This window comes from Rissa tridactyla, chromosome 3 (assembly GCF_028500815.1).
Source record: "Rissa tridactyla isolate bRisTri1 chromosome 3, bRisTri1.patW.cur.20221130, whole genome shotgun sequence".
NCBI classification, from domain to species: Eukaryota; Metazoa; Chordata; class Aves; order Charadriiformes; family Laridae; genus Rissa; species Rissa tridactyla.
In genome coordinates this window covers 84,576,452-84,600,309 of record NC_071468.1, presented here as the reverse complement: position 1 = coordinate 84,600,309, position 23,858 = coordinate 84,576,452, and the positions used below count along the sequence as shown (strand labels likewise).

At 38.6% G+C, this 23,858-nt stretch overlaps 1 protein-coding gene across 7 annotated transcripts in view; it reads right to left on the bottom strand.

The window, feature by feature from the left end:
• The window catches only part of EPHA7 (EPH receptor A7), a 167,186-nt gene that overhangs the window by 109,730 nt on the left and 33,598 nt on the right, over positions 1–23,858 (bottom strand). For all 7 annotated transcript variants that reach the window (XM_054195480.1, XM_054195476.1, XM_054195473.1 and 4 more), the window contains exon 4: positions 449–604. In XM_054195480.1, the coding sequence (XP_054051455.1) occupies positions 449–604 (156 nt within the window). The remainder of the gene's footprint in view (positions 1–448; positions 605–23,858) is intronic.

Genomic DNA, 23,858 nt, shown 5'->3' with positions numbered 1-23,858 from the left:
ATTTGAACCACCAACCTGTGTAGGCTAGTCTATTTGCAGCTAGAAGGTGAAGCCAGATCCAATTACAGTTCAATCAAAGCTCAGATCCACACAGGTTACTTTTCATTTTTCATGTTACTCATTTTGGTATTTTATCACATAAAGCAGATTGTCTACAACAATTTTACAGCCATGGGAAGACTATGCCTGTATTCTACCTATTACAATGAATTACACACTTACCCAACACGCAATGTTTTCCAATGTTATATCAAGCAAATACGAAAATTATATTTATGCTGATTCTATATTCACTGTCAACTTTTTTCCCCTGTGCCTTTCAATCTCATTTACTGTTGTAAATGTATTTTTCAAATATAGGAAAAGCCGACCGAAACTACTAGCTACAAGTGGCTGCACCTGGTTGGTTAAGCAACGTCCTTTACGATTAAATTCATGACTGACTCACTTGTGCATGCGACATATGGTGGATCAGAAGGTGCTCTATAATAGCTATCTTCACAATCGCATCTTGAAGATCCTTCCTTGTCAGAGAAGCTGTGAGTAGGGCAGCGGGAGCACTGCAGATCTTGTGAGGAGGATTTGTAGAACCCACGGCCACAAGCTAAGGCAGAACAAAACAAATTAAGGTTTAGATTTGCATTGACTGCTATTCTGATCTTTTTTGTCTCTGTCACACGAGGTACACATTCCTGTAAACATCTAAACTACCCATTCTGTTATGCTGGAGCAAGATATTATGCTCACAATTTCTTTTTCTTCAGTTGATGCTGTTAACGCTTTTGTGGCATTTTTATGAGTTCAAGCATGCACTACAAATACCTCAGCAGTTGGCAGCACAATATTTTAACACACAGGGCCACAGAAATATCACAAGCATCTGTTTCTCACCAGAGAAGAGTACAATAATGGTGTGAAACAGCTGGATGCCTGCAATGGGCCTAAACAAGGGAAAAACAGTCTGGAGAAGTTCTGCTCTAAGGCCACTGAAGTGTTTCTGCTATCTGAACTAGCTGATTTGGAATTAATAGAGTAAAAGTTACACTCCCCTGATCTGAAAAACCCAAAGAAATTGTAACCCATCGGTGAACTCTGATCCTGAGGAAAGAATGAGGCGTGAACACTTGTTGGACAGACGACACTGGTAGGAGCAAGCAGAAAGAGGAGGAGGGGAGAGAGCATTAGCTGCACAATTGGTTTTTCCAGTTTCACAACTAGGCTGAAATGAATTTACTGAAACTTTCAAGGGAAATTTAAAAGGTAGATAGTTGGAAATATGCCTATAAGAACATTTCATACTTTGGTTTGCCTGCTTTGAACACAGGTAGGTAAAAAATGTGTTGTGTTCCGTTCCCCAACTGATGTTTAGAAATACTTCCCTCGGCTACTGGCAGTTCCCAAAGCAGAAACACCCATAAAGCACACCTATAATGGTTCCTACAAGCAGAGAACTGCAACCTAGGCAGCTAGCTTGAGAATGGATAAACTATGAGAGCTGTAGGGGACGAGGAAGAGGGAAGTGGCCTTCCAGTACCTAAAGGGGGCCTACAGGAAGGATGGGGAGGGGGTCTTTATCGGGGAGTGTAATGGCATTAGGAAAAAATTCTTCACAGAAAGAGTGGTCAGACACTGGAATAGGCTGCCCAGGGAGGTGGTGGAGTCACCATCCCTGAATGTGTTTAAGACTCGTTTAGATGTGGTGTTAAGTGATATGGTGTAGGGGAGAACTTTGTAGAGTGGGGTTGATGGTTGGACTCGATGATCCCAAGGGTCTTTTCCAACATAAATGATTCTATGATTCTATGATAGGACAGGGGATAACGGCCTCAAACTGAAAGAAGGTAGATTTAGATTGGATATCAGGAAGAAATTCTTTACTGTGAGGGTGGCGAGGCACTGGAACAGGTTGCCCAGGGAAGCTGTGGATGCCCCATCCCTGGAAGCGTTCAAGGCCAGGCTGGATGGGGCTTTGAGCAGCCAGGTCTAGTGGGAGGTGTCCCTGCCCATGGCAGGGGGGTTGGAACTAGGTGATCTTTAAGGTCCCTTCCAACCCGAACCATTCTGTGATTCGGTGATTCTGTGAAGTGGGGATCAGACAATGCTAAAATTGGAAACAGATTAAGACTCCATTTCAGCACTGAGGTTATGGACAAACTTACAAACACTGTCAACATGAAAAATAGAACATAAAAGTCCTCCAGAACTTTCTAATATAGCAGAGGCTTTTCCAACCACACTATTTTATTCTCTTTTTCCAACCCTAACAGACAGTCTAACCTTCTTAAGCCGTCACCTGTATGCAAAGAAAAGGGGTCAGAGAGTGAAACTTAGTATTGGGTATCAAAATATTAAAGCTAGTTAAATAGTCATTCTGAATTCAGAGAGAGAGAATTTACTTTGGTTATATTCATATTTGCTTGGATATTTTCTCAGAACAGAAATGCAAAGTATCCAAAGACACTGATATTTGGAACAGTTATTTCAGTTGTCTGGTACCACAGTGATGGAAAGAGCATGAAAACAATGAGCTTTATGCAAATCACACTGAAGTCAGTGAAGAGCATCTGACTTTAGTAGCTGTTGGACTGGACCTACAGTGTAGCTACAGCGACATGACTTATTAATCTGATGAATTTTCTGCAACTGAGAGAATAAAATGGTGGTAATACTTAAGATAACAGTAGATTAAAGCTGATGAATTAGGTAAACCAACAGTGGATCATACCAGTATAAAATGATCGGAAATTCTGGCCCTCTGTTACTGTGCATCAACATACTAACTTTCAAAAGAAAAATATGCCTAAAGGACAGAAATCGCCATAACATTTAGAGTTTGTCGTGCTGAAAAAAACAGTAGATGGAAGCTAAATTACCTGGCAGAGAAAATTAGTAGGCAAAGCATGTATCCTTTGACTTTGACAAAGGGGCACAAATTTGCATTAGAAGAAAATCTAGCCCTGCTTGTAAAACATGCTATAGTTTGATTCTACTATATTGATTCTATAGTTTGATTCTTCTATATACAGTCACTGTTATATATACTATTTAGAAAAGAAGACAGAAAGAATTTTGGACAAAAACTTCAGATAAACATGACCTGTAAATTCATAGTTGTGGCAAATTTAACTCAGAAATATCTTTTTATACCTTCATTCAAGATTGTTTCAGAATTCCAGGACCAAAGACAAAGAGCACTAAAGCTGAACTAATTTGTATGCGTGTACCTTAGGACATATATTTAAACTTCTGTCTGCTTTTTCAGTACTTTCAATTGAAATGTGGCTAAAATTACCAAATAATAGTTTCCTGTCTTTCTTAAATAGTCATGTTCCTCTCATACTGAGCAAAACACTGGACAAATACACCGGGTCTTCCAGCACACAGCCCTCTGCAAAGCAAAGAGCAGCTTAAAAGGCAAAGATCCCTACTGTGTTTCCAGTCTGTCCTTCTCAGCAGGGAACATTACAAAGCAAAGATGCAGAGGGTAAAATAGAGATTTCAGACAGAAATAACAAAACGTAAACAGAAAACCCCTTTCCATTTTTTTTCTGATTACTTGATCAAGACATTTATATGCTCAGTCACTTACTATTTAAAGTAAGTCTGCATTTCTTATTAGAGTTCAAAGGATCTGAATGTCTGTGACTAGTTTACATGACTGAAAGCCATTTATTCTCCTGCACAGCATACCACAGGCGGCAGGTTCAGGCACTTGTACCGTGCTACAATTCCATTAGCCTTTTTTCCAATAAGAGGCTTGTGACGACATCTGATAACCATCCTTTCAACTCATACACCCCATAAATATAAAGGGCAGAATACTCCAGCATTGAAATTTTTAACAGTATGAAATAGTGCTTTTAAAAAGGATTTTTAAAAACTTTATAGTTCTTTAGAAAGGAGGGTAGGCAAAAGTACGCATCATAATTGAAAGTACTCATTGGAGGAATCAAATTATTTTCCCATTTTTCTTCATACATTTAAATTTGTCATTAAAATTTGTTTTTTCAGCCTAGCAGTGCAATACTTCTGTTGCTTAAAAATTGTGGAGTTATGAATCTTTTTCTGTTTTTAATATATATCACTGTCCTTGCCAAAAAACTTACAACTGACAACTCTACCAAGACAGGGTGTTGGACGGACCACTTATGAAGGTGTGATAACTTGCCAGTGAGCTATTACGGATCTCAGATGGGAAAGAACCATTCAAAAATATTTTTTTTACTCCTTTTTTTCCTCCCTTTTGTCCTATCTTGCCAAATTGCCATGGTGATTTTTTTTTTTAATATTACGAGTAATTTAAATACATTGTTTTGCTCTACACTGTTTTAAATCAAGCTATTTTGATCCAATTTAGTTCTTCATGTAATATTTTTAAGATTATAAGGACAGGTGGTATAAAATCCCCACTGCCTCCATAAGCAACATTAAAAAGATGTTAATTGTAAAAAAAAAAACAAAACAACACACATTAGGCAAACGTTACTTGGAGCTCTGTACATGCAAATCTAAAGGTGATAAATACAGGTACTGTTCCACGGAAGTATTTAATGGCAAAGCTTGAGGCAACTCAAATTGTTGAGTTGATCACATCCATTTTAATATCTCAATTCATTAGTGCAGGAGAGCACTCATCAGCAGCACTTCTTCCCTATAAAGGGAGCCTATACTGTAAATCAAGGTACAGGACTCAAGCAATGATGATAGATATGCAGGAGGGTATAACTGGCGAGGCAGCATTCTGATGTTGTAGCCATAATCCTCATTATTGTTCATCTGAGTAAAATGTGAACTCATTTTATCTTCCTCAAGCAAGTTAAGACCCAGGAGTACTTTTGCTTCTGAAGGGCTTCTGGGGTACTGGAAAAGACGGGGAGTGGGAGGGAAAGGGAAGAAAGCCAACACAAAATAAATTTACTTCCATTCACTGTGGTGTGTCATTTACAGCTGCTAATTTAATAGAACAGCTCTACCCAGATGAAGCTCCCATTTTTGTTCAAACAGCTGCTCCACAGTCTTATGCGTTCCAGAAAAAGGTTTCAAACCAAGAACAGTCAACTTTACTGACAGCACAAAGACACAGAAAAACAGCAACCAGCCTAACCTAAACGAGTCTTGAAATAATGCAAAAATTAGTTACTAATTTTTCCCCCACATATTACAAAATGAACAATAAATACAGAAGAAAGCTCTGCTTCAACCAAGGCGCAATTCTTTGCTTAATATCTTAGCCTCTGTCAGGGACTGACCACCAGTGACTCCCCCAGGGCCACCCAGCGCCTTGGGTTTGTTTACTTGTCTGCGACAGCCACGGGTGCTCCTCACAGAAAATCTTCCCACCTCCTCTGTGAAGCAAAGAGGTTTCTCTTGTTGGGAAGCTGGCAGAGTTCCACCGTGAAATATAAAGATGATGTGAACGGCCCTTGGATGAGAGAGCCTTCTTACACCGTGGAGCTGCGGCTTGAAACTGAGCAAGGCATTGTCGTTTCATTTTTGAACTTCCTTGCCTGTAAGGCCTAGATAAAGACCTACACTATTCTGTCTGTATACGATGAAAGACCCCGCTGAAGACGACACTAGAAGTCTTTCTTGGCTTGGACAACGTTGCTTCCTTCTTGTACCTCCAGCAGCACTCAGCCGTGACAAGGACGTATCGTGACAGTAGGGTCTGGTACGCGACTGGGCAAGGTTGTGGCGTCAGTGCGTGGTACTCGCTCGAATACACGTTCAGCACATGCCACAGCAGTCAGTGCAATCGCAAACATTTTGAGCCAGTGTGTTTGGTATCACTTAAGGGCCTATAGAAATACTGCAAATAATGGAATATTGCAAAGCCACAAGTAAATACTGAGGAATTAACACACACTACTAAGAACTATGATGCCACATCTGTGGCACAACAAGGCATTAGCTGTTGTAACTAGAGATGCTGACTGCAGCTTATATAGAAAAATAGCAGCTTCTCTGCTGTGAGCTCATCACGTGCCTTAGTGGCCTGGTAGAGATCAAATAATGTATATTTTTCTTTTCATATTTATAACAAAAAAAAAAAATCCAAGAAACTCTGGAAGGGGGAACGGAGGCAGATGTAGAGAGCAGCAAACAGCAGTCTGGAGTCCCACTTGTGGGACAGGAAAAAGGAAAAAAGGGACATGTTAAGTATTGTTCATTTTTATGTAACCTTTTCACTATAAACACTATGGAGATTCATTTTACTTCTAGGAGAGCTAGGGAACTTAAGCTGGGAGGGATGATGGAAATACGGTAAGGGCTATGAGTGACATGTATAACAACCGATGTTTATATAACCAAAGGAGAAAGAGTAAACAGTCGTAGGGCAGTGACACATTAATCAAGAAAATTATTTGCTACTACAATAATACAAACAAATTTAAGAAAGAAATCTCCATTTGCAGAAGCGCAAGGCTTCTAGGTGGCATATCAGCTTAAATCTGAAAGGGCACGCAATTGTTTCAGCATGTTAGACACTTGATTGAACATGGCTTTTGATAATAATTTTTCAGTTTATATGAAAATAACGAAACATAATGAGTTGCAAGGAGGTGACTGCACTAATTACTGTTTGATCCCATTATAAGAAGTAGACTGGTGTGAGGGGAGAAAAATAAAGATGACATACTGTGCCAGCAGGGAAAGAGAGCTTGTCTGTTTATTCTGGTTTGCTCCCCTTTCCCTGAGTTTATCGCCATGAGTAAGTTTTAGTGGTGTTCATGCCATAGTTTCGTGCACACTGAAGAAGATGAAATTAATGTTTAAAAACTGATACTTTTTCAAAGTCAGTGTCAAAGGATGGCAAAGGAATAAACACAGAGTTTCAACAACAGCATATTACTTACCAGCCTGGGGTAACAGCCTGGACCCACTGAGAGCCACAGCAAAATGACTGCCCACCTTGGGAGAGCTCAGGTTTTCCCCGGGTTCCTCCCTCCTCTTCACATGAATAAAGTAAGTTCACTATATGTTAAAGTGATCCTATACATTGTATTTTTTCATACAGGCAGTGGCTAGAATTTGTTGTGTATCTTTGTGGAAATAAGCCTCCATTCTTGTGACTTGTTTTGTGTTATCTTAATCAACTCCCTACCTTTCTACCCTCCCCAAGCCTGTAACCATTAAAGACAATTCAGCTAACCCGCTTTTCACAGAAATTATGTGCACACAAGGAGTTTGTGCAGATGTTTCCTGGATGAAGTTATGCAGCTGCAAAGACTTTATTAATTATAAGATGCAAAATGGATTGTTCTGTAATTGAAACTCTCTGGGGCTCTGATACATTTGAAAATTAACATACATATATGTATGGTCAGGACATAGATGGATGCTGTTAGATTATTTATTACAGATGGATATTTTAGCTAATACAGAAAAAAGGCTGGTCTTTCTCTACTGGAGCTTTCAAATACTTTCTTCATATTAATGTCTACGGTTCCATAAGTCAGGACTGAAAGCACAGCTTGCAGAAACAGTACTCCCACTGCTAGTGTTGCTGACCTCATCTACGATGGACAGGTCCAGAATCTTTATTTTAATCCCATTGACAATGCCTCAGTGGGAGTAATTATAACAGTCGGCCACAAATCCAGACCTCCTGTCACTGATACATTAGGGTTTTTCACAATGAAAATGAGCAGCAGACAAGGAGGATGAAAACAACATGGGGTAGTGATTATAGCAAGATTTGTCAACCCCCTTCTGATTAACCTGCTACAAACATATGACAATTTGGCATGGGAGACACCAGAAATACAAAATGTTTAATCCTCCACAGTATCCAAAGTAAAATTTTGAAAATAATTTGGGGGGCATTTTTCTCTTACAAGATACTTGGCTGGTAGATCACATCATCCATAGCCACTTTTTAGCCAACGTATCTGAAGTTTAGATAAACTGAAAGCAGACCATTATAAAATAATTCCCAAATGTAGATTTCAATGTGAAATATTAGACATAAGAAATCCAGTAACAAAAGGAGACTTTATAACCTCTGATCCCCTTTTCCAATAATTTGTGTATGTTCAAGTCATGACTATGTTTGAAACTGTAAATTACTTTTATAGTGAGAGATGGCATCTGTTATGCCTTCTCTGGCACCTAATATATATTGTTTTATAAGGGGCTTAGACTGAAGTATTTTATTTGTCTAACTACTTTGCAATGATAAATGTCTAGCTGAAAAAGATGTTTATTTTAGCTTGATTTTTAAACTGCAATAGCATCTAAAGATTATTCATGTTTCAACCAAGGAATTATGTTGTATGGTTTAGCCAGAGTAAACTCATGACTCTTAATGGTGCCTCAGCTATAGTGTGAATGACATATCTAAATAGGGCTGTCCCGTGGCTGCATAACATCATCCACCCAATGTTTGCTGTTGCCTGTCAGGAATCTCTCAGACCTCGTATTCATTTCCTAAGCCTAATATGCCCTTGTTGTCCAAAGTCCTGCTAATGTCTTTGGAGAGTTGTTCACATACTGCTGTTCACACAAATAGAGATCCAGAAATAGACTGCTTGCTAAGTAATAGTAACTTATTCTGATTTTTCCACTGCATGAAGTGAAACTTTTACCTCTCTACAAATCTGCTTAAACTGCTCCCCCCAAAAAAAAAAAAAAAACAAAAACAAGAAACCAACCTAAGTGTGTAATCACATGTGCCCTTTTAACTTATCTAGTTGCAAAGAAACATAGGCACAAAGAAATATTCTAGTGTTTTCCTGGCTAATTTATACACAAGGACAAGGTAATCAGGTTGAAGAACACATCCCACAAATCAAAGAATACCCAATGTCACTATACCATAACCGCAAAATTACTTTGAATCTAGTGATTCTCAATAAGTACATAAAAGACTTCATTTAAATGGCAATTAAAGAAACTCTAGCATAGTCTGAGCAGAATTAATTAACTGTGTGAGTTAAAAGTTGTGCATTGAGGCTATGAGATAATGTTTCTCTACATTTTCAGAATCTGCGAGAACTCGGGCACGTGCCTCTCATTAACCTTCTTGGGAACCACAAATATAAAGCCATCATGAAAATTTGGGAGAAATTAACATGTGAGAGATACAAAGACACAAAAATGCAGACAGATGCAACTCCGTTACTGAACAGAGTTCAAAAGTGAAAGATCAGTTAGAGAAATGAAAGGAGAAAAGATATTCTGGCTTTCTGGCTTTCCTGTTCATTCTTTGCCTTTTTTTCTTCTTTTCTTTTTCCTTTCACCATGCCCTTCCCTCAAGATTAGGTTTGCAAGGTGCTCGAGTAGCTTCTGTGCAGAGTTGAATGACAGCTTCACTGATTAGCCAGATTGGGAGCAAGCGCTCCACACTTTGCAGGACATGGTGTAGGCTCATGACAAAAAAAAATAAAAATGAATCCATGCCTGCAGTTTTGTCAGCAGTAGGAATTTTATCTGTCTTCTTCAGAAGGTTCTCAACCAGTCAGAGAATTAATGGAAAAATGCATTTGATTTGCTCATAGCTTCTGCATCTGTGGGGTTTGGTTTTTGTTTTGTTTTGGTTTTTTTTTCCTCTTTTATTGACTTGATAATACTTAATTATGAACTTTTAATTTTTACTAAAAAATCTGTTAAAACTACAGTGACTAAGAATTCAGCAAATCTGAGACCACCAACTCATTTATGTTACGGAAGTTGTAATGTTCTTATGGGAAAGTTGTATGACTTTAATTAAGCGGAATAACACATCCCTTAGATGCATCAGCAGACAACAGACATTACTGCAATGAAAAGAAATTGCCTATGCAAACTACAGTGTAAGTGGTGCTATTTTTTCTAAACAGATGTATGAAAAATTTATGCTAAATTTGTCTCATTCCTGTATTAATGTCTTTGAGGATTTTTTTGGTTTGATTTTGTTTTGGCATTTTCTTTTTTTAACTTGTACAAAATTCAACTCTAACAGCCACAAGAAAAGAAATAAATACTGGTAATGAAATTAATACAATAGATTGTTTCCATGAGCTTTTTCTTTAACTTCTTTGCTTCCCTATTCTTGGGGCGTAGCTCAATGAAGCACCAAAAAATTCTGTATAGTCTACAATGTAGTTAGCTTACCTTCTACAGTGTTGCCACTTAAATAGTCAACAGAGCTTGCCGAGTTCAGTTGGGACATGGACAGTGGCAATGCTGAGACTCAACTCCTGTGACCTCATACGGGTTCTGTACAGCCTTACCTTGTCTGTCCATACACAAATGAACCCTTTGCGGTGTTTAATGCGTATTCGGGCTTTGTGATTGCCAACATGTCTTACGGAAGGTTTCCTTTTATTTTCTACAAAGAGCAGAATACTTAAAAAAAGGCTTCAAGCAGTAATGAAAATAACTTAATTCGTGGGGGAGGGTGGGTGTGGGTGTGATGTATTTTGGGTGTACTTGTTTTCTAAATAAAAATACTGTAAAATCCAATCACTGATAAATCATTTGGAAAATATAAAAATAATTTGAACAAATACCTTTGAATTTAAAGCCAATGAGATTCCCATGGTCTGCCTACCTGACCTTCCAATGTAGCAAAGGCCTTTGGGTTTAATGAACAAAATCTTTCACTGCCAATACTGTATTCAATTTTGGGCCCCTCGCTATAAGACATTGAGGTGCTGGAGTGTGTCCAAAGGAAAAACGGTGCTGTTGATGCATATGAAGCAAAGCAATGAAGCTAGTGAAGGGTCTAGAGCACAAGCCTTATGAGGAGCGGCTGAGGGAACTGGAGTTGTTCAGTCTGAAGAAAAGGAGGCTGAAGGGAGACCTTATCACCCTCTACCTGAAGGTAGTATCACTCTTGCCTGAAAGGAGGCTGTAGCGAGGTGGGTGTCAGTCTCTTCTCCCAAGTAACAAGAAGTAGGACAAGAGGAAATGGCCTCAAGTTGCACTGGGGGAGGTTTAGATTGGATATTAGGAAAAATTTCTTCACCAATAGGGTTGTCAAGCATTGGAACAGACTGCCCAGTGAAGTGGTTGAGTCACCATCCCTGGAGGTATTTAAAAGACGCGGTGTTCAGGGACATGGTTTAGTGGTGGACTTGGTAGTGTTAGGTGTACGCTTTGACTGTATGATTTTAAAGGTCTTTTCCAACCTAAATGATACTAGGATATTAAAGGTAGAAATGTACAGTGGAACCTGGAAGTACTGGCTACTAGGTAGGACCTGTTATCTTTTACTGATTTTTTTAAGCAACTCCATTATTTTAGAATCTTTTAGCCTCATTACCTCAAAGCAAACAAACTAAAAAAAGACCATCTCACTCTAAATAGCAACCTCACTACACAGCACCGCTACAACACAACTATGAGACGATGACCTTTTACACGGAGCAGTGGACATGTCCCCTGACATGAGCATCTCTAATGCCTATTAAGTCCCCCAAAGGCTTTAGTCTCCCTTGCCAAATGAACAGTCGTAATCTTGCCAGTTTGGCTCTCAGAGTCCTCTGATAATGAAATCACTGTAGTTTTCACCAAACCCCATAAAAGCAGCTTCCAAATATCTGAAAAAAACCCTCTCACTCCCTGGCTGCCCCTTTTTTCCCTTCCTGGGGGCAACACCAATAAAATTTCAGGAAAAGAACATGAACTGGTGAAGGGAAGACAAGTGATAGCTTTTCTGATGGAGTTACTTCTAAATTATCATCAGAGAGAGAGTGGAAATACGAGTAAGTTTCAGTCTATCATAGACATGTCAGCCATATCTGCCAGACAAAGAGATCTAGGTATGCAGAGATTGAAGTTTCCAACTTCCCCCTCATCCTTCAGAGCAGCTCCTCAACGGACAAGTCCCATGGCTGTGGGGGACAGACGGGTTATGCTACCACAGGAAGAGCAAATGCATTCAGCCAGGCACTTCTCAGGCTGCCTACAGCCTGAGATCTGCCCCTCTGAGACTTTCCAGGAGACTCCATGTGTTGACCTGCCCGCCTGACCCCAACCATGAGCAGGCATGGGTGGGACAGTGCTGGCTCAGGCCAGCTGGAGGACGCCAGGTCAAGTTTTCCTTCCCAAGATGCCATGAAGTTCACCTAACACTTGTCTCTAAAAGCCTGGACACTCAGCCAGTTTGGTTTGGCTCAAAGGCTCAACACTGATGTCCAAAACACAATGTAGATGCACCTACACTGACAAAGGAGTTCCCCAACAGCAATTTACTTCTGCAAGACATAAAAAATACTTCACTATACAGGCACCATCATTCATATGTTATTAAAGCCTTATTTACAAAACCTTCTGACATACTACTGTAAAACTAACTTTGTGCTGTTAGTTTTCTTGGTTCCTCAATCCGGTTCAATCTACAGCCACTAAATGTCTGCCAAGATACAGTACAGGAGCAGGGGGCTGAGAAACAGTGGAACCACTTCTTTCATCAGCAATGCTTAATCAATGCATTAATAAAATGTAAAGTTAGTAAAAATATAACTTGAGTAGCTTCTTTTACTTCTGTGGAGAGAACAGTACTAGGTTTACTCGTTCTGTCTATCTTTATGCCTTAGATTCCCTCTTCACACAGATTACTCCCTCCTGATGCCCCAAAATCCTGCCTTACAGCAACTGTCCAGGTACAAATATAATGGGAGAGTTTCCTATTAAGGACTCAGATAATCTGAAGTCCTCTCATGAAATCGTTTTGTCCCCTGTGAAATAAGGGAGATCTTTTGGGGGAGTCTTAAATCATATGGTTCAAGGACAAAGTTCTCTGTAAAGTGGTGCAAATGGATCTGTTGCTGTAGGCTTCCTGAAGCTTTGAGGCAATCAACTTGATGTGGATATTTAATTTAATTTAACTGCAATGGTGCTTAATAATTGGCTGGCAAGAAATAAATCTGGAGGGCTTACTCATAAAATAGAACAGAAGCAGGCATCTCTATAAGCTTTCCAATTGAAATGAAATTAAAATAACTTAATAACACATTTTGTTTCCTTTGGACAATGACCTACCATTACCATTCCAGGCCTTAATCCAGAAGAAATTTTTCACAGGTTTCTGTAACACATTCCTCAAGGCCATCATTATACAGCAGGCAAATACACCCAAACAAAAGACTGGCTTCTAAAATCCCACAAGAGAGAAATTACTCCACTTCTGCACAACATTGCTACAGAACTTAAAAATAACTATAGTTATTAGTCTCAGATATTCCTACATTTAATGTTGGTTGTCCTACTTAGAAAAATATGCTCATGCCTATCAATCCATTGCGGTGCTTTTGGATGAACTTTAATGCAAAAAAGCAACTGTTCTCCATAGTTACATTTGGCTTAGAATGGGAAGAAATATAAGTACTTCCTGAAAACAAAAAAAAAAAGAATACACTCTGATTTCTTTAAGAAGGGATTCCCTTCCAGGTTCACTAAAGCCTACAAAATTTTTATCAGTGCGTAGACTGGAAAATTAAACTGTCTGTGTAAGTATTTAGCTATAATCTTTCAAAATAAAAATGGATTTAACCTCTTTATCTAAAGATTAGAGTATCTATTTATTAAGAGATTACAAACACACAGCTCCCCTTTAACGAAAAAAAATATATATATATATAAAGGAAAAGCATTACCGTAGTAATTCACTGATATGAAACTGAACTGGAATAAAACATGAAGAAACTTTTTTCTGGGTTTGCTTCAGTATGTCTGTGGTAAGAAAAAACATTGCTAACTCTGACAGATTTATCTGCTACAAGTTTTTATAAGAAAACTTCCCAGATTCACACAATGCTTTAATTCCAAATAGTACAGCATGAGTTGTGATACTGTGAAATGAAGTTGTCTTTACTAATTGCATACTCTGAGCAGAAGTGTGTCTTATAACAGTGAGCGTATCAAATCTGCCTGGCTGATCCTTATGATTTGGAAATGTCACTTTCTACTAAGCACAGAGAAAATAGGGAGGGGCAATAAAGCCGCTCAAAGATAGCAGCCAACCAAAAAGATAAAGGACACGCTGAGGAAAAGCAGACAACAGATTGCAGAGACAGAACAATCACAGATGGAGGCCAGGTGGGTGGGTCAAACAATTTTTTTAAAAAAGGTTTATTTTCATATTTAAACAGTACCCCGTTGTGTAAATGTTCAGCAAAGAACTGATAAGAAAATGGATTTGTAAGTGCGTTTGAACAAACAACATGTCTTATAGTCAAGAGGGGCTTAGTCGTATATAATTAAGGGATAACGTGCATGGTTGAAGAGCGTATGATATAACAAGCATTTTCTGCAAGTGATTAAACCCCACTGCAAAACAAAGGAGCTAGATACCCAAGGAAGCTTTATGGAGCCAGCATGGAGTAATCTTAAAATGTTGAACTTCCTTTTTGCTGGAAAATACAAAAGGATATTCAACTAACCATACAAAAGATTTTTTCACTGAAAGTGCTGTGAACTTCTGTGCTGCTTCTGCCATCTAATCAAGCTCTTTAGCTAAGATTATCACACTTTCTGTTTCAGTGTACACTACTATTACATTTAATCCTTTAAACTTCCTAAGTGAATAGCTCTGTGCACATACAATGCCCAGGTTCACTGGAACTGTGTGCAATCATAGTTCTCTGCAAATTTCCAAAAACTCAGTGCCATTACTCATCTGAGCAATTACAGCCCTGAGCGCTTGATCCAAACCCACCAAAGTAACGAGTGTCTTGGACTATGGATGACCTGAATCATGCAATAAAGACAAGGCAAATGAGGATGATCAAAGGTCCACCTAGACCACTGGCTTGTTTCTGGCCATGACCTGTGCCAGGTGCTTACAGAAGGAAAGAAAGAGCGGGGCAGAGGCAGAGGGGACCTGCATCCAACAACCAGGCACTAGCAATCGTGAACTATCAACCATCTCCATCTCTTTGCTTAATATCCCCTGACAGACTTTTCTTTCATGAATCTATCAAATTATTTTCATAAACTACCAGAGTTCATCCAAGTGACTATTCACCTGAATGTTAAAGCTAGTTTTATTTCTTTTAAGAAAGTATATATAGTGCCTGTTTCCACACAATTCCTTACATAGCCGTAGCTTGCACACGTACAGCCACACCAACACTGAACCTGTGTAATGCTGACAGTAATGCCACAGCAGAAACAGCAGAAAACAACTCTTGTGTGGCTTTCAAAAGCCCAAGAAGCTGAGTAAATAGCACATTCCAAACACCAACCATTGCAGGGGCTATGTGCAGGTGTCACTGACTTCATAGCAGCTTGGGTATGTCACAGCAGAGACTACAGCATAGACACGTGAACAATCCCCATTGTATCTGGCTGGCTGTCAGGTTATTCCAAGAATAACGATACTCCAAGGCATTCACAAAACTGGTAAGGATTTTCAAACCTAGAATTCCTATTTGTGTTTTTCATTATTGTTATGTATTTGTGTCTTGTGTTTCAACTTTTAAAAACTGAGAGGGAATAGAAAGAATGCTAATATAACATGAATGCATCCCCATTAGCACTTTGTTTGGATCCAGAGTGCACTTTTTAAGTGATTTCCCAGTCATCCCTGCTTACCATGTTTTGCTTCACATCAGAGTCATCTCAGAGCACGTGAACTGGTTTGCTTTCAGAGGAAAATAACCAGAAGATGTGCTTGAAGAGTGAAACTAACGCACTCCAACCACAATTGGATCAGATTAGGCCTACTCCAAATAAACCCCCCAAAAATGTATTTAGTATGGACATCAAGCCCTCAGGACTAACTATTTTGCTTTGCAGATTCACTCCTATTGTTCCATGCTCCTTGCTAGTGACACTATCACAAGGGGAAAACATGAATTCTTCATTTGAAGAAGCTTTAATTGTTGGCTTTGATTGACAAATCAGTACATAAATTATCTAACACACGTAGAACTGACTCAGCGTCCTAATTTTGAACAATTTGCAACTCAAATGATTTTTTTTCTGTGCAAGTAATTCTTCAAAGAGGCTCTGTGTAGCTTGTTAGAAAGACAAATTTATAGATGCTGGTTCCTCAGTGCTCAAGAAACTACACAATTCTTTGAAAAAGAGCAAGACTCTGAAACAGAAATAATGAAGGCAGCAAGTTGTTATAGTCACAAACAAAAAAAAAAAAAACAGAAAAAAAAAAGAAAAACAAAGATAATAAAAGCTGGTTTACAGAAGCGGGGGGAGAAAAAGCAGATTTATATAAAGTTCAGTAACAGGCAATGGGAACCAGTTTGTCCTTACATAACATGTATGCAGCTCCCAGAAGAAATTCTCTTCATGTTAGGGAAGTGCCCTCACAGCCCATGGTACAATTCAGTTTTCCACTTAGGGTGGAATTTAAGGCTTTCAATTAGGCAGTTCCCAGAAGAAATACTCTCTCCATGTTAGGGAATTGCCCTCACAGCCCATGGCAGAATTCAGTTTTCCACTTAGGGTGGAATTTAAAGCTTTCAATTAGGCAGGTCTATTCAAAAATCATTCATTCATTCTCAAAAGGATGGACTGCCAAGGAAGAAATAAAACATATCTCAAGAAGGCGTGAAAGTCATGACAATAGCTCAGGGGACAGCAGGTATTGTCACTGATAGAAAGCATTCCCTAATATCTCCCTGGGCTCTAATACATTTCCCTCTTCAGTTCTGCTACACTACCCAAAAGAATACTGGTCTCCTAGTACCACTGTCCTTTTTTCCCCATTCTTGCAATTTTCTGCATTAAATATTAATGTTTTTTCTGAATGATAAAAACACAAATATATTTAAACTTTAACCAAAGTTAATTTTATAAGAAAAACAAAGATGGAACAAATTCAGAGTAGAGTGGCTGTGGAAGTCCACTAGGAGTCAAGGAATGGGGCTGAGCAATGGAAAACAAAACAGGCATGCAGTCCTCAGTCAGGGTCAGTTCCCCCCCTTCTCTTCCCAAGTTTTCTAATTGCTCAGCCAGACGAATTTCCATTACACAACCCAGCTCCTTATCACCAGCAAGCACACTAGTCCAACAGACCTACTGATCTCAAATGGGTCCCCTCTGAGACAGTGACAGGAAAGCTACACAAAAGAAAAAGGTTGGCCAACTCTGACACTGGATTTAAATACAAAGTCAGATTGGGACCTGGGCATCCTGAGTCTGCCATGAGGACTTCAGCAGGAAAAAAGGGGCTATAGGGAGGGAAACATCAACAGAAACTGCAGCAATGTGATACAGAGCGGGAATATTATTAGAGAAGTCGTCCAAATTAATCCCCTGATCTCCGCTGCCTAGCTGACAATGGGCCACAGATTTAATATTCAGGATGTGATTTCTCCCAAGATTACAACACCTAAATTTCAGTGTCACTGAAGTGCTTGCATGTGTAATGAGTAGCTAAGCTCTCATTGGAGTCTATGGAGACTCAGGACTCAGTTCTGAGCTGCCTAAATGCAATTGCCTAGTCCAGCCTGAGAAAGGCTATCCTGTCAGGTCCCCACCTAATGGTCCAAAGGGGTACAGGTCTTCTGTGACTCCTGTATCACGTCTGCCAGCCCACACAGATGTCTTGCATACTATATACACACCACCTCAAACAAGACCAGACAAACAATGTTTATGAACCCAATCCCAGGCTCTTGCAAATGGCCAATGGAATGGCTCTCCAGGAGACAGCTTCAAAATAAATCCTGCTCTCAGTTACTTATCCTGACATGCCAACATATAAAGCATTCAGTCATAAAAATTACCAGTAATCCTCAAATGGCACCCAACTGCATAAGCCTCATAAAATATCTCCTGTTTTCATATGCAAGCAGTTTATCTAGCATCCTTTGATAGGTGGGTAGCGATGAGAAATGAGAAGAGTAGATTATTCATAGTTCTCTATCGGACCTGCCTCTATCAAGTACCAAATAGATCCATATACATAGCGTTGTAGAGCTTTTTATAGCTTGCCACACAAAGTCTCAGTGACTGAACTGAAATGAGTAATGTATGCCTACAGGGAAGGAGATATCAAGCTGAGGTTGGCATATCTGAGCCATTGAGTAGAGAACTAGTGTACTGTAACTAGTTATCTAAATTCAAAATAAGAGACTGGTGAAGTTAAGTTGTTTATGATTATATTAGGCTATGATGACATTTATGTGGAAGATGATGAAAATTAATTTGATATGAATGCAAATGTTAGCTGGAAATTTGCTGCATTACAGCAGCAGTATAGATAGAACACAGATTTGAAGAACCTTAGTTCTACACGAACAACGTGAGCACATCTATGTTTGTGGGCATGAATGTACACATGTGCATGCTTGACCAGCATTCATATTTCAATGACATAACCCTCTCTACTGGCCTATTATGCATCCAAAAACAAATGGTAGGAGTAGCAAATGGTTTGGGTGAAGCCAAGAACAAGTAAACATTCTCAGTTATTAGTGACTGCAGAAAGCTGAGTTACTGAAGACTTTATCAAGTACACATTGATTCTTAAAAGAAAAAAAAAATCCTCTATTTGCCTTTCTATTCTCATCTTTCTTCAAACTTTGGAACAAACTAACATATGACATCACTGAAACAGCAGATGTAAAAGCCATATATTGGGGGTATTGCCACTATATGCATGAAGCTGCAAGAAGCATTAGTTATGGACACTTCTGGGGGATCTGAGAATTTCTAATTAACATTCTACTTCCCGCACTACAAAAGGTGACAATTCCTTTGCCCAGCCACTAATTCTCATGTTGAATTACATAGGCACTTCTGTGCGTTTTTGTGTCCTTCTGGTTTCCTTGTGCTATAAGGTCTACAAGTGGCCAAAACTCTATTCTGCATTTAATCTTCAGCTTTTAAGATGTTCGATAATTACTGATAACTTTGTCAAAATAAAACAAAATTCTATTCAAAGCAAGGAGCTCTAAGATGTAAAAGGAACACAAAGCTCACTGGAATATTTCTCAAATGCAGGGACAGGTTTTGACTATGTGTATCCACAGCACATTTGACATTGGTGTCACACAGGGTGACTTTATAGTACGTTTTTGCAAGAATGAGCCCAAATGTATATCAGCACTGCAGGCATACTGGTTTTAAACCAGTAAGGTTCTCAACAAGTATCTCTGGATAGACTTAAACCAATATATCCTCCCATCTGTCCTCTGCACTTATGCTTTTCCAGTAGTACCAGAGGTTTCAAACAGCCCATACGTTGTGCTGTATTTTCATTCATCCTCCTTCAGTCCTGAAGGTAGCACGTCTTGTGGATTAGCAATCAAAAAAAACCTGTTTCATCAAAGTCTGAAAATGGGAGCTAGTGGAAAAAGAAATGGAATTTAATGTGAAAATAGGTAATGCTAGGGTTGCTGTACTGATTGCTTTTTTCTTTTTTTTTTTCTTTTCTTTTTTCTTTTCTTTTTTTTTTTAATACTGAATTCACTTACAGCTTCTGCTTTTTATTTGCACTTACAGCCTCTGCTTTTTATTTGTAGTGAAGCTGCTATAAAATTTTCCGTCAGCCGTAGCTGATTTGCAGAATTAAGGGCTACTGCTGTACAATTTAGAAATACAGATTCTTGACCTTTTCCATGATGATGTTTCTACAACATCCTTTGGCAGCAAAGCCCGTAGTCTAATCGATCGTATAGTAATTGTCCTAAAACTTAATATAAATTGTTCCTGACAGTGCTTAAGCACATAGCATTTTTATTTACGTCCACTGACATATGAAAATAAAATACTCCTTTTCTCTTTGTGACACTCTGTAACAGATTGGCAGACTTACGATCTGTTCTGCTTAAAAAAACCCATAACTAATCTAAACAATCCCCCCAAAAAACCCAAAATCTCAGAACCTTAAGAACGAAGGCAACAAATGCCAAGTCATGCTGCTAGATGAGGAGCTCCCACCGATATAAAAAAGTGAAACACCTCTTTCAGATGAGAAAATCAGAAGAGAACAGGGGACAAAGACAAACCTCAGACAGACTCAGAATGCAAGAAGATTAGGTAGGGTTTATGTGGTTTTACCCATAAATAAAATCCAATAACACAAAACTTCAGGAAGGGATTGACTTTTGGTATTATCTCAGTCTATATTGTTCAGCTAAAGATTTGACAGGTATATAGTCCATTTACATGCAGCTCTTTGCATATGCAGCAAAATTTATGTCTCCTGTTTAAGTTTTATACCAGTTCTGTTAAACTTAGAAGACTGATTGCACTGATGTTCTCTTGAAGGTCAAACAAGTAATGCAAACTTCTGCTGCTTTTAGTTCCTAAATTTCTGGAGAGTTGTCTTAATTCTGTGGGTTTTAGGTTTACTTTATTAAGGCTGTAGCCATGCTTAAATACTTCAGTGGGATGGGAAAAGGCAATTTTTCTGCATAAAAGAATAACATAACATTTGGCAACCCATACATCTGCATTATCTCCTTAATTTTCTCCTAGTGTCAAAATCAGATTAAAACTGCAGTCATTTTCTTTAAATAAAATTATTTTACATTTTCAACGAACTCAGGTAAATTTTCATTGAAGTACCTATTCCTTGAAAGGAGATGACCATTATAACTCATTGTCATGATAACTATCTATCTCATCTATCTTCTCATTTTTATATCAGAGAATCTGTATTCTTACGGGCTTTCCAGCATCTTACTACCTTGTCTTCTTCAGTCTGACTTCCTGGCACTGAGTACCGAACCTGTCTGCCAATTTTAAATGACTATTCCCTCACTAGGGAACATAACATACTTTTTCACTGGGTCTGTCTTCATAGGCCCTTACTCTGAAGTGACTGAGTCGACAACAATATATGTACAATGTCGTTACGTCGCATCATGAAAAGTGTTTAAAAAGAGAAGCTTGGTTGTTCTTTTCATACATTGTTCCAGCTGGTTGCATATGTTTAGACGTAAGCAAAACTCAAAATACTGGCTTTTCTTCAAAATTAATTTATTCAAATGTCTATAAGCCTAATGCTTATTTTTGTATCTTTCTCTTTCCTATGATAACCATCAAATTAGAAGTAGATTTCATAGGAAAAGCTGCAGAAAGGTGAAGACTCTACTCAGTTTCAACTTTCATTAATCATGATGAGGTATGGTAAAGCCTGAAAATTTAGGTTTTATGGCCTCTGTTCTGTTTTAAGCAGAGGTAAAAGTAGAAGTGGACCAAATCCACACCCAATTTTATTTCATTTTGAGATTTTATTCTACTACTCTATTAACTGCAACAGGTATTTGGCCAGTTTTGCAGACTAAGCAGTCTTCTTCATAGAAGAAAATTATTTAGAAATAGCATTGCTACAAGGGTACCAAGTTGAAATTTGTATCCGTTCCCCACAGTGGCACTTAACAGCTTTGTGACTGCAGCCAACTCATTTAATTTCTTTTGTTTTCTCTGTCTTCTCTGGGTAAATAATGAACAATAGGAGCAAAGGGGAATACATTCCCACTCAGTGTGTAGACAGTAGCACCTCGGAATCAACTGATTTCTTGAGTCTGGTTGAAACATCTAGGCATTAACACACTAAACATCAACAACAGCCTTCAGTAAAATCTGTGCAATTTCACAAGAATTTAAACTGCTCAAAGGAAAATATCAATAGGATAGAGAATACTTTCTAACAGCTGATAGAATTAAATGGAAGAACTGACTCTGTTCTCTACATCTCCACCAAAGCAAGCATAAAACGATAAAGTGGAAAAGAGCCTATCAGCCATAGGATATACCTAACAGACAGGCACACTGAAGATAAATGCTTTATTCCTGAATCTTTTCTCTTGTGGATTTCAGGAGAGGGTTGTGGAGGTAAGGGGGTAGATAGACAAGGGGCTTTTATTGATTTTGTGTGCTATACTTGCTCTTGCTACTTATTAAGAGCTGTGGAAATTGCCCATAGCTATCTTTTTCCATGTTTTTTCTGGCTGCAATACTGTCACTCCTGTCTTTGTTCATGTCCTGGAAAAGCAGTTCCTCTAAGGACCACTGCTACAACAGGAGCAGACACGCAAGTCATATCAATGAAGATGGTAAGAGATGTGTAAACACTTTGCAATATTCTGAATTCTATTAATCAACACCACAGCCACTTAAAGAGCCCTTCAACCTACAATACCTATAGTTAAGACCGTCTAAAAGCACATGATGGCAAGAGAGATCCCATAGGATCAGGCTGTAAAAGACTGCCTTGTTTTTACTGTGGGTCCTTTTTTTCAACCAGATTAAGACTCATTGCAACTTTCCTTTAAGAATTTGCAATGGTGTCAACAACAGTGGCAGTAGAGACAGCAGCTTTCCAAGCATCTGTCGTGTCAGTGCTAGGGCCATCAGCATAAACAGATTGGGCTAGAGACAGTTGTCCCATGTGAATCAGTAAGACTCAGCCAATTCTCTCCATTCTGCACTGATCACTGATGAAAAGGGTTTTTTCTTTGAAGGATAAATGTTATAAGTTCCTTGTATGTAGAAAAAAAAAAAAAACTCAGCATGTTTTATGCCTTACTTTCCCTGAATTTCTCCTGATAAATGCACACTCTAATCTGATAAATATTCCCTGAGGAGCACCATGCATTCTGACTGCTCAGACACACAGGGAAAAAAAAATAAAAAAATTTAAAAAATCAACCTATGGATGACTAAATATTGATGAATATGGTGTGAATTCTGAGGCAGGTTCTCCCCTCCTCTGTCTTCCACTTTCTAATTTACAGAGCCTGCAGTATTTAGAGTCACAATGTCAACCAAAGTCAGAAGAAATAGAATTCTAGAAAGCATTACAACCATCATTAGCACTCTCTATCCCGACTACTTATCAGACGCATATAAATCTTGATGCCTATGTGACTCACTATGATGAAATTAAATGAGAGCAAACAGAGCAAATGCATGTCTACTGCTTTTATCTCTAACCTACTCAGACAGTCATCAATATATTTGAGCTACAGCAATACATTTCGCAATATTTCAGAATGTTATCATTTTATTAAACCAAATATCTTTAGTATTTGTTCCTTGTATACCTCCATAGTCTCCTAACAGAAAAACCCTCTCCAGCACTGACTGGATGATCCAACATTTCATACAACAGACTCACGTGCTCACTTTTCTGAAAAAAAAAAAAAAAAAAAAAAAAAAAAAAAAAAAAAAAAAAAAGGCAAAACAAAGACAACAACCAAACAAAATAAATAATTTCTTTTCAAATATACATTTAATCTATGCCTAATAGGATGCAAGGAGAACTAACATCAGTAGGCACAAAGGCAAGGAAGCAAAGCAGTTAGACTCAGTGAAAATGTTAAAGCACGTGGTATCCCTGTTCATAGCTGCATGCATCGTAAAAGCACAGAAGATGTACGTTCACACCAGATCAATCCTCCATTTACCCTGAAACATTTTAATCTGTTTCCTTAAAAGGACAGGTGCTGATAAAGATTTGAAACAGAGACTGAATTAAGAAAATGACAGGAAAAAAGAATCCCTGCTGGTACAAAACAGCACTCTCACCGGGATAGCATTTCTTGAATATTCTCCTTCAAGGAGAGGAGCGTATAATTTTTTATATTTAGCCAGGGAAGGTGACAGACTGAAATCAGAGTTGCTAAAACCAAGGCAGGTAGTGTGAAATCTAAGGAAGTATAGAATTGAAAACTTAAAAAGAGGAAAGGGGTTAAAATTCTTTTTCATCTTTAGAAAATCAGCACATTATTCCAACTGAGCTAACATGCTCAATTGTACCGCAGGATTACAAGGAAGCTGAAGACAAAGGTTTCATTCACAAGTCTACCCTTTTACAAGAGATAACCTCCTGCGCAGATGTAAAGTCAAGTCACGTCTGATTAAGTTCACTTCTCCTGTGACAGTGGACAACACTTTTGGAATCAAAATGGAAAGAGAAATCTTGATCCTGCATCGGTCAGTGCCCTGCGCAT